General features: G+C 44.9%; 1 protein-coding gene and 1 long non-coding RNA gene across 2 annotated transcripts in view; one reads left to right on the forward strand and one right to left on the reverse strand.

Moving 5' to 3' along the window:
* Positions 1–2,908: 2,908 nt before the first annotated feature.
* LOC116102122 lies at positions 2,909–3,842 on the reverse strand. Its single transcript, XR_004123010.1, has 2 exons — positions 3,573–3,842; positions 2,909–3,251 (listed from the first exon to the last, which is right to left on the reverse strand). It is a non-coding gene; the product is annotated as an uncharacterized LOC116102122 (long non-coding RNA).
* The window catches only part of LOC116102110 (quinone oxidoreductase-like protein 2), a 49,557-nt gene continuing 41,408 nt past the window's right edge, over positions 3,753–11,901 (forward strand). Inside the window, exon 1 of the mRNA XM_031386351.1 lies at positions 3,753–3,936. Within this exon, the coding sequence (XP_031242211.1) occupies positions 3,935–3,936 (2 nt within the window). The 5' untranslated portion in view covers positions 3,753–3,934. The remainder of the gene's footprint in view (positions 3,937–11,901) is intronic.

An 11,901-nucleotide genomic window follows, 5' to 3' on the forward strand; every position in this document is an offset into this window, starting at 1 on the left:
TAATTCTTTGGCATAGTGTGAGTGGCTTGCTTTCCATGGCCTCGAAGTCTTTACCAGCTCCACTTCCCAGCTCCAGCCCAAAATCTCCCAGTCAACCTCAGTGAGCTGATTCTGGATTCTCTGATCACTTTCCTTAGTTCCAACAAAATGAAACCTGGATGATAGCTCTGGGATACCTCCTTTCCTCCATCTATCCACATATAGGTTGGGTATCCATAATCTGAACATTGAAAATCCAAAAGATTCCAAAATCCAAAACTTTTTTGAGTATCAGCAAGATGCTACTGTGGAAAATTCTAAACCATAGGAACTTGTTTCACTTGCACAAAATGATTTTAAAAGCCAATAAGTATTAAATTACTGTCAGGCTATGAATATGTGATAAAGGAATTCTCTGTTTAGCCTCTATGTCCTCCTCCCACATATCTAACTTTATCTATGCAAATATTCCCAAACCAAATAGAAAAATATGAACTACAAAATACTTGTGTTACCAAGAATTTGAGGAAAAGGTTACTTAATCTATGTCTGCAGTATGCTTTTACTTACTGTGGAAATGAAGTGCTTTCCTGATGAACGGGAGTCTCACATGAAGTCGGGAATTTGGCTAAAGGTGCATGCTGGGTGGTGGATAGCTTAGTCCAATGCACCTCTTCAATGTTCCCTACACTTCCACACTCCCTACTACCACATTACATCTGCCTTCTCTCTCGAGACTGCATAACTAGCTGAGAATTCTGCCTCTGGTTTAGAATCACCTGGGCTAGAATCCAGACTTTGCAACACCCCAGTTCTGTGACCTGACCTTAGAAAACTTGCTAACTTGTGCCTCAGTTTTCTTTTCTTTTCTTTTTTTTTTTTTTTTTTTTTTGGCAGGGGTGGGGGGGGTTATTTATTTTTTTGTTTTTTGTTTTTTGTTTTGTTGTTTATTTGTTTTTTTGAGACAGGGTTTCTCCGTGTAGCCCTGGCTGTCCTGGAACTCACTCTGTAGACCATGCTGGCCTCAAACTCAGAAATCCGCCTGCCTCTGCCTCCCAAGTGCTGGGATTAAAGGCGTGCACCACAACCGCTCAGCATTTGTTTTTTTGAGACAGGGATTCTCTGTGTAGTCCTGGCTGTCCTGGAACTCACTCTGTAGACCAGGTGGGCCTCGAACTCAGAAATCAGACTGCCTCTGCCTCCCAAGTGCTGGAATTAAAGGTATGTGCCACCACTGCCTGGCTGGCAAATTTTTTAAAAAGATTTATTTATTTACTTTATGTGTATGAGTACACTGTAACTGTACAATGGTTGTGAGCCTCCATGCGGTTGCTGGGAATTGAACTCAGGACTCACTCTAGCCCCACTCACTCTGGCCCATTTATTATTATATGTGAGTACATTGTAGCTGTCTTCAGATGCACCAGAAGAGGATGTCAGATCTCATTACGGATGGTTGTGAGCCACCATGTGGTTGCTGGGATTTGAACTCAGGACCTTCGGAAGAGCAGTCAGTGCTCTTAACCACTGAGCCATCTCTCCAGCCCCCCCTCACAAATATTACATAAATTATGTTAAGCACCTTGAAGAAACACTCTAAGTTAGCATCCAGTGTGGGAAGTATATCTCAGTGTAAAGGGTAGTAAGCTTAGTATACGTGAAACCCTGGGTTCAACCCCCAGAACCACAAGAGGAGGGAGAAAAAAGGAAGGAAAATGCAAAAGACAGCAAGGAAGAAAAGAAAGAAAGAAAGAATGAGAGAGAGAAAGAGAGAGAGGGGGAGAGAGAGAAAGAGAGAGAGAGAGAGAGAGAGAGAGAGAGAGAGAGAGAGAGAAGAGGAGTGGTTACAAAGTTAGTCACTGGTTACTTGGAGCTTTTGGAAATGAGGTCATTTGATTTCTACCCAAGGGCTCTGGGAATTATCCTCCCTTGATGAAGGAGGTCTGAAGCAAACAGGACACCTCAAGATTCCTGAAGGCATCATGACTGAGTCTGAGGTAATGTCTTCTTGACATAAAGATGACTATTAAAATCATGTAAACATTAAAGTAACCATGTTCAACTTGTTTTCCAGTTTTTTAAAGGGCACTGAGCCTTCCCTGGAATTCCAGTGTCACAAGTACCCCTGTCACCTCCCCCACCTTGCCCAGACACAGGCGGAGTTCCGAAGGTGCTTTCTATTTCCAGAGCTATGGAAACCAGACCTTGGTTCCAGCTTCAACAGATTGTGTAATTTAAAAGTTAAAAATTTCATAATGAAAACATGCCTGCAGGTGCTCCCTATGTGGTGGTGGTGGTGGTGGTGGTGGTGGTGTGTGTGTGTGTAGAACAAAGTGGCTTAACAAGTGTGGATATGTTTCCAAGGACACCATCGAGGGAGAACTGGGATGACTTGAGACAAGTTTTAGAGTAGGAGGGAAATCAGGACTAGGTGTATTTATATCACCAACCTGGCAAATATATAAATATACATGTAAATAAAAGGGCATCCCGCTCCTGTTCCTGAATATCTCCTCTGGCTCCTGCCTAGTGTAGGGAAAGACAGTCACAGACACAGTATTCTATCCTCATAAAGAAAAGCTGGCATCCTGGGAAATCACCCGGCAGACTGAACTATAAATACATTATTAATCAGAGCAATTTGTTCTTCATTGTTCCCCCTTCCCCAATATCCCAAAACAACCTCAGGAGAGAGGGGAAAAAAAAAAACCCACACTACCACTAGCCATTTAATGAATATGCAAGCAAAGACCCATATTTCAAAACAATAATAATAAAGAAATATTCCAAGTCTGGTGCCTTAAGTTATTTCCTTAGGTCAGCTAAACGAGTAGATCCCACAGGCAGATGGTCTCTGTGTGGGTGACATTGAGCAAGGCTAAGGAAGATAAGGTCAGGAGCTTAATCCATAAATAACTAGACATCTTTGCTCGATGTAATAACACGATCTTTACTCATGGGACAGCTGCCTCGCAAAGAGTTGCGGTCTAAAGAGTGTGGGGTGGGGAGAAATGGAAAAAAAAAAAATGAGAACTGAGCACCAGCCTGTCTATTGTCGTTAATAAGAAACAAAGTATTAGTCAATGTCACAGCCTCCTGGAAAGGGGAAAAGGACAATGCTTCAATTTGTCCTCTCCTCTCAATGGATGTGAACCTCATCATCATCGTCGTTGTCGTCGTCGTCGTTTAGATCAAACAGATGCTTGATTTTGAAAGGATAAGCATTCTAAACACTCCTCCAAATAAATGTCCTCCGACAGATGCTTCACCTGCTGAAGAGAACATTTGCATCTTAGGGTTGGATGAAGAGAGGAGGGCACCTTGTTCTCTCTGCTGAAGTGCCTCTATGGCCAAGTTAGCTGCTGTTTTACAAGTCAAAAGCTGGCCTTTCAACCGCCAGCCTGGAGCTCCCACGTGAGACTGGAAAATTGAGCTGCTCTCTGCCTGCAGTGACCCACTGAGTAATAAAGGTTTGCCCAGTTGCTTTGTTTCTTTCTCTCTCTTTTAAAAAAAACAAAAAACAAAAAAAAACAGAACTCAGCTGACAGTCTTGATGACGGAGATGGGGAGGGCAAGGGTGAGTTAATACCCACCTCCGGCTCCCCGGGGAGCCACGCCGCTGCTGGCAGGCTTGGTCCTGTCAGCAGGTGTGAGTCAGACGCACAGGCAACCGGGTAAGAAGGTGCCATTTTGTCGTCAATGTTTCCACCACCGCACAGAAATAAATAGCTGGAGAAAATGATCCAGGATAAAAGAGCGATCCAGTCAGGAGGCACACTGAATAGCGAGCCCCTATTGAATGTGGCTTCATTATGCAATCTCTCTTTTCACCAAGGGATTCCAACCCCTGGTGGAACCAATTGTGACGAGCAAGTGCTGACAGCCCTGGGAACCGGCCTTGCTGGCCTTTGATTGCCGCTCAGAAGCCCAGTCCCATCTCAGACTTGCTTGTTGAATGTAAGGACGAACGTGATTGGCTTCTTTGAATCTCAGTTTTCAAATCTGGAAACTGGTATCTTTAGAGGAAGGCTCTTAGATTAGCTTCAGTTAGAACATTATAACACCTTTGAAGTATCACCAAGCAAAGTAACAAAAAGATGATTATCTTTCTGTTACTGGTTTTATTTTTTGAGATAGGGTGTCACTGTGTAGTACTGGCTGGCCTAGAACTTGCTGAGTAGGCGAAGCTGGCCCTTGGTGTACAGTGGTCCTCTTATTTCTGCCTCCTGTGGGCCAGGATTACAGATGTACACCACCATACCCAGCTCTCTGGAGACACTCATCTTGTCTTCTCATTTCATTTCCAATGAAACTTAGCTTTTCCCATTCTTTTCCTGTCACTGCCAGAGGTATGGTGATTGGCTTAATGTTCAGATAGATCATACTGCCTGATGTCAAAACTACCTTAATTTACTAGTCAAATTACTGTCCTGTAACCAATATATTAATTTCCCACAAGAGGACTGAGCAGTGGTGGCGCACGCCTTTAATCCCAGCACTTGGGAGGCAGAGACAGGCAGATTTCTGAGTGAACCTCACAGCTTCATTCTCTCTCTCTCTCTCTCTCTCTCTCTTTCTCTCTCTGTGTGTGTGTGTGTGTGTGTGTGTGTGTGTGTGTGTGTGTGTAATTGCTTTGGCCTTAACTGGTAATAAACTAAACAATTCATTTAGAATATATTTTCAAAGGACAATCCACAGCTATAGTTCATCATAGAGTGGACAGTTATCCCTAAATCATTTGTTTCACTAGGAAGTTCAGAATTTTAAGCACACAGACTCTCACCATTTTTGTTAGCAATTCAGTGGTTCACTATTTAATGTGTTCAGTAAATGTATATTGTTGGCTCTCACTCCATGCCTATTAAGCAGAGTGTCTGATGTCCCTGGCTCAGATGCGCCTTTTGACGGTATGAGCACACTGGCTGAGAACCACAGATAAAGTTACTTGGCTTAGATGGATTCAGAGTGACCTGGCATAGCTTTCCCTGTCTCGGCTGATGCTTTTTCCTTCTTCCCAGTTGCATGGCCCAAGCCCTGGCCTTGGCCTGAACTTGGCTCTTATTCTCACACTCCACATCTAATCTATCCACAATCTGGTTGGCTCTGCTTTCAAAATCTCTCCGGGGGAAGGGAGGGGGGTATGTTTACACTAAGGATTCATCTCTGATGCTTATTTTTTTCTCATGGTATTCTCTTCACAGCAGCCAGGGTGATCTGTTAAAATGTGGACCAGAGCGTTTCACTCCTGTGCTTCAAAACCTCCAGCCACTCGCTCCTTCTCATCAAAGTCCACATCCTTATAATGCTACCCTGGACTCTGCAGATCTAGAACATCGCCTCTTCCTCTCTCCTCTTATCACTCACTTCTGCATCCGCAGAGGCCCTCTTGTAGGAATATTCTCATCTCAGATACTTGGCAGTGCCTCCTTTTTTTTCTGCGTTCTTTCTTTCTCTCCCTCTTTCTTTCTTTCTAAGTTTTTCTCCATTGGGAACCACATGCTAACTCTATCGCTCCCACCACATCTCTGATTGCATCATAACTCTCCCACGTGGCCTTTAATCTACTCCCCAACTCCAGGCCCTTATCACTATGTAATATACTTTATAATCTACTTATTGGACATTGTTTATTATTCATTTTCCCTGGCCACAGGCACCATATGATCTCTATTTGTCTTATTCAGTTCTATATACCAGGCATCTAGAACACTGCCAGGCATATAGTTCATGCCCAGTAAATATTTATAGCATTTGCTAAATGAAGTGTTTTGACTCTAGAGAGTATAAGCCAGGGGAGCAGTACTCCTCAAGCAAACGCATGCTGCCTCATCAGACTTTGGTCCTAATTGGGTTTGCCTCCGTGGGGACAATCCTAGATTACGTGGTATTTTAAGACTTGTGTGATGCTGTATTTGATAATACCACAATCCTGTTTTATTTATTTTTATTGTTATTTTAGTTCACATGTATGAGTATTTGCCTGCATGTATGTCTGTGTACCACATGCTTTCCTGGTACCTTTGGAGGTCAGAAGAGGGAGTCTGACCTCCTGGAACTTGAGTTACAGATGGTTGTGAACTTGCTGTGGGAGTGCTGGGAATTGAACTCAGTTCTTCTGGGAGAGCAGCCAGTGTTCCTAACTGCTGAGCCATTTCTACAGCTCCGGCCACTTATGGTTTTTTTTTTTTTTAAAATCAATAACCAAGAGCTATTTAGCTACTTCTACACTGTCAACCAATAGATAAACATTGCTAGAAATTTCACTTCAGCAACATGCCTGCATGCAATTGGTCGGGGAAATGGGTTAAATAGAATAAGGCAACTGGTCCCATGACCTCCAAAATACTCCGGGACAACAGGAGTCAAAAGCCCAACTATTGGAGGGCCTTTCTCTGAAACGGCTTGTAATTGCAACCCAGCTTCTCTCAGAACGCATGCTAAAGGAGAACCGTCCCTTCACGATTCTATTTTTACTTTACTGGGCTTTATCAAAATCTCCCCCTGAAGTGGCTGGCCCAGCAGGGCCAAAAGATCAAGAATATCTCAATAGCATACAGCAGCCACTCTTCCCCGGTAAAAACTCGGGTCCCTGGAAGTCCTCCACTTCCCTCCTCCCAGGACAATGCTTTTAATTAGCTGCACCAGATTTCGAAGAGAACAAAAGCTCCCCACCCCTCACAGGAAAAGCTTCCACAGGCGATATCTCACTGGGGAAGCGCCAGGCACACAACAGGGAGAGGAGAACATACAGACTGTTCTGAGCCCTGCAAAGAGACACAAACTGGATTCTCTAGGGAGTCTCAGAGGTTAGGCCAGCGCATTTTCGTTCTCTGTGACCACACCCCCACACCCCCCAGCCCCTCACCCCACCCTCACCAACGTCTGAAGGCTTTATACCTCCCTCCTCCCTCTCTCTCTGGAACTATTGGGATAGGGAACCTGGGGGTGGTAAAAGAAGCTTGAGTAATCTTTAGAATCGAGCGTCTGGGAAGCAGGGGAAGAAACTGGGAGTTTATTTCAGGTGACAGACATAGAGCAGGCCCCTGTTTTTTTTGTTTTTTTTTTTTTTTCCGAGACTAATAATATTTCTGGAATGGAGAGGCTTGAATCATACATCTCATATTGCTGTGTGGGAAGTTTCAGTTATGAGCCTAACCATCAGAGAGACGGTGGTTCTTTTAAGACTCGGTGGAGCACTGTGCAAAAGGAATCTGGAAGCTTGTTGGGGTGGGAAGAGGTGGGAAGGGGGTGGGTGTACACCAAAAAGGGAGCTGTAGGGGTGGGGGTAGGGATGGCTTCGCCGGAGCCTGTTGGGGAATGAAGAGGATGGGCTAAGAAGCCTTTCTTTCCACCCTTTTGTTTGTCTATTGAATGCCTTTTGAAAAACAGGGGGAAAATATCTTGTGTAAGAGCCTCTTCCTGAGTAAGCTCACTGTCAGGAAAGGAAAGTCCGGGCATCCAGTGGTTTATTTTTGTGACCAGAGGCTCCAGGCCCTGCACACAACACAGACTCTTCCTTGCTCTGAAGGAAAGAAAACTGGGCGTGAGCCTCCAGTCCCAGGGGCCAGAGTGGAGAACCGGGTGTTATCTGAAGGCTTATTCTCCATTTTAGGAAATGAGCATAGAGTCGGCTACGGAGGAATAGACCTGGGGTGGAGCTGTGGTGGTGGGCGCTTTCTGGTATCAGTCTTTAGGCAAACAAGCATGGATTTAGACTTTAATTAAATAAGGCTTAAGCAGCCATGCTTCACGGCGCATGCTGGTCATTAAAGTTTACTGTTATCACCTGCTTCCCGGCAACCTGTAGAGCAGGATGGAGGCTTGATTAGGGCTTTTACATTTGGACACGTGGGCCAAAGGAAAGACTGAGCATCAGCTATCTAGGAGATAAGGCCTCTCTGTACATTTTGCATATATTCTGGGCAGGGGCCCAAAAGATTCTGCGTCTTCCTCTCTGTCTTGCCTTCATAAAACAAGGGTGAAAGATGTCCAGCCTAGAAGAAAACATGTTTGGGACTTGGTGTCCCCCTGCCTCCTTCTGTCCCTGTACTTCCTTAGAGATTACCTGCTGCGAGGAACGCTGGGACTTGAGGACAGGCAAGTCCAGCAAGCATGACAGTCACATGCTAGGTTCTTTTTGCTTCCTTCCCAGCGAAGATGACCTTAAAATAGAGCTCTGTTTTGAAAGAGTTTCAGGGAAAACTGGTGAGTAGGGACGGAGGAAGGAAACTGGGAAGGCCCAGTTAAAGGGAAAAGCAGGTTCCTGCAGACTTACTTGTCTGCTAATGCTCCAGGGTAGGCCCTCCCAATATGAGGACCTGATTCCCACCACTACCCCTGACCTTTTAGTGACTCCCTAGCGTCCTAAGGGTTATCACTGAACATCCCCACTAGAACAGGCTTCTTAAATGCTGGGCTCTGCCTCTTGGCCTTCCTCTCCCTCCCTTAACCGGAGTCATGGCTTTTCTTTCAGTTCCTTAAATAGGCCTTGCTTCCTCTCTCCCCGGACCTTCAACCATGCTGTTTCTCCCTCTGCTTCTAACTCCTGGATTGAATGCTCCCATTGGAGGAGTCTACCTCCAGGAGGCCTTCCTTCTTCCTTCACCTCTATCCTGAGCTAGGCTTCTCTCCTCTGGACATCCACAGACCCTACCTTACCTGCCACTCAGTATGCTGCTTCCTAACTGCTCATTCATTTCTCAGACTGGACTGTGAACAGCTGAGGGCAGTATGAAGGTCTTTGTCTCGTCTGCTGTTGTATTCCCAGTACTTGGCACCCAGTAGTGCTCTGCAAGCTTGTATTGAATCCACTGATGCGTTGCCAATATGAAAATTGATGACTGGTGACATTTAAAGTACCTGCTGAGGCACTAGGAAAGGGCCCTGAGTTAGACACTGGGCTGCCCTGACCTCTCTTCGTCTCACTTTATTTCAAGGCCCCTTTTCATCCTACCCTCCCCACAATAATTTACAAAAGTCTTAGTCCCCAATGATCCTAATTCAGCTTGGGCCTGGGGCTCCTTGATGAATACAGACAAGCATCTGTCTACATCTAACTTACTACTCCATTCTATTAATTTGAAAATTGCTAATTATAGTTTTTTTTTAAAGATGTCTTTATAGTTTTGCCTTATCTTTGAACTTTTGGGGATTAGGAAGAATGTCTTCGATTCTTTCAATATCTAATGGTTGAGGGTACACGATCTGTACATTTTTAAGGACTCTTTTTTCCTCTGGGAATCAGATTTCTTACAGTGCCACTGTGAAATGCATGCATGATATATTCAGTGCTGTGGCAACGAGACAATTTTCTGAAAGGAAACCGGTTCCAGGGTAGGCTGGCAAGCTACTGCCCAGAACAACGTGGGCGCCACAGCTTTGTCAGTTGACAAGAAAGGAGCACTGGGAAAGGCTGTTCCAGGCTGCCCTCTAGTGACCCGAGGCTCTGCCAGGCCAGAAGTCCTTGAACTTCAGCAGGGAGCAGAATATCAGGGGAGTTTGCCTAAACTATAAATGCCACCCAACAGGATGCCATACCAGTTGGAAGACCAACTCTTTTCTTCATCAGCATCTTCAGGGATCTGCTGCTGCTGTCTTTGATCACATTGCAAAGTTCTTCAACTGAGAACATTCAAGCTCACTCAAGCTCATTTTGATGTCCCTGGGCATGGATCATTCATTCCTCACTGACTCTGTGTGTGTGTGTGTGTGTGTGTGTGTGTGTGTGTGTATGTGTGTGTATGTGTGAGTGTGTGTGTGTATGTGTGAGTGTGTGTGTATGTGTGTGTGTGAGTGTGTGTATGTGTGTGTATGTGTGTGTGTGTGAGTGTGTGTGTATGTGTGTGTATGTGTGTGTGAGTGTGTGTATGTGTGTGTGTATGTGTGTGTATGTGTGTGTGTGAGTGTGTGTGTATGTGTGAGTGTGTGTGTGTGTGTATGTGTATGTAGAGGGAGGTAGGGAGGGAGGAAGAGAGACAGAGTGAGCATCTCAAGCATGGACACAAGACTATTATTCTTTACCAGACTTGTAAAGGGGTGGTGTGGGGGCTGGTTCATTCAGCAAACATTTTGAGAAGGACTGCATCACCCTCTTGATATTTGTTTATACCCAGTCTAGTGAATCAGGAATGATGGGCAGCCCCAGCCCCTCTCCTTGTTTTATGCCTCATGGCCAACATTGTGTCAGGCTGTGCAAATATATCATATCCGGAAGTCTCTAGAGGCACTGGGAGTAGGGCATTCTTTATACCATCCAAGCAGAAGCTGGGGTACACTGGACAATTGATTCAAGCATAGGCAACAGCTAGGATTCACTTTCATGCATCTGTGCTTGCATTCTGTTAAGTAAACTCACTGGCAAGGCAAACAAAGCAAAAGGCACATCCATCTCTCTGTTATGAAAAGGACCCATTCATACTCAGGAACCCAACAGAGGATGCTCATAGCAACAACGCAATTGTCTCTCTGGATCTCAATACGTTTCTTCCTCTGGACAGTTTTAACTGAAGGCTGTTGCCCTACTTAGGGGCTGTCAGCACATTACAACGTTTGTGGAGCCCTGCAACTTGATCAAGTTCTCTGATGTGCAGCCTGGTACTTGCCTAAATCATTGATGACTTTTTCATGTGCTGCTGGCCCTTCATTGAGTCAGTGCAATGTTGAGCCATATTTAGTGGATTTGGATATAACACTGGAGCTACATGCTACACTGGGCCCTGGAAATATGAAGGGCTAGGTAAGACTTATTGCCCATCTCTCAGGGGTCAGAGCTCAGAGGGTACTTTATCTTTGATGCAATATAATTCGTGCCCTACAGGAAATACGAGCTCAGGGCTAGGATAGCACAAGACAATTATCCTCCCTCTTCTCAGGAACCAGTTGAACAGAGCAAAGCTATCACAGATGCCTCCGATATTCTAATAATTGATGACCATTAGTATTTTCGTAGGGACTGGCTAATGTCACATCATTTGCTTTCATATTTTCCAGGTTGGGTCTCTCTTCTTACATAGATAGTCCCTTCCAGTATCTGGAAAACCAGCCATGGCTGGGAAGGTGCCATCTGATTTCAGCCTGCTAATCGGCTTTTCCGGAAAACTTTAAGCATAGACTCACAGAGCCCTTAATGAGAAAGCTCATTAAAAAAGCCATCTAAAATGGTGAAACAAATTACATGCACAATACAGCCCACTCTTTTCCTCTGGTTTCCTTCGCTCCCTCCCAGGCTGTGGCGTTAAAAGGACAAGGGGAAGTAAGCCATCAGGTGGAAAAAAAGACCCTGCCACTCCAACCAAGCCACCTCTACCTGATGCTTTGATGACATTTTTCTTGCACCGGTGCCGCGTTAAAATGTTACCCAGACAGCAGGAAGCCCATTCGCATATAATGATGGCCTTGGTAAAGCCTTTGATTGTGTGTATTTGGGTGGAACTTGAGCTTGTAATTGGCGAGTGCACACATTGTCTGTGACAGAGCCTCTCTCTGGAAAGCTTGTTTATCCCAGGGAAATTGAAGTTTCCTTTCTTGGGGGTGGGGGTGGGGCATTTCCAGGAATGTTACTTCACGATGGTAGTAGACAGTATATTTCTCCATGGCTAATCCTGTGAAATGTCTTAATAGATTATTCCCTAGTACACTCATCTGTGAGGAAACCTAAGGCTAACTGCGAGTTTCAGGAGCTAAGCTAGGCTTCCTGCCTCCTGGCTCAAAAGGAAGTGATGGCGGTGCTGTCCATTGGGAGGAAGAGATGGGAAGTGAGTCTTTCTTTTCTTTCCTATTTTTTTTCTTTCCTCTTCCTCTCTTATTCTGGGGAGTGTGAAAGGAAGATTACACAAATACTAAACCTTCCACACCTGGTAAATGAGCAGTGTTTGTCAAAGGAAACTCTCCTCTACATCTTGCCCCTCAATTTACAAGTGTTTT

Source organism: Mastomys coucha, unplaced genomic scaffold, assembly GCF_008632895.1.
Source record: "Mastomys coucha isolate ucsf_1 unplaced genomic scaffold, UCSF_Mcou_1 pScaffold1, whole genome shotgun sequence".
Classification (NCBI taxonomy): domain Eukaryota; kingdom Metazoa; phylum Chordata; class Mammalia; order Rodentia; family Muridae; genus Mastomys; species Mastomys coucha.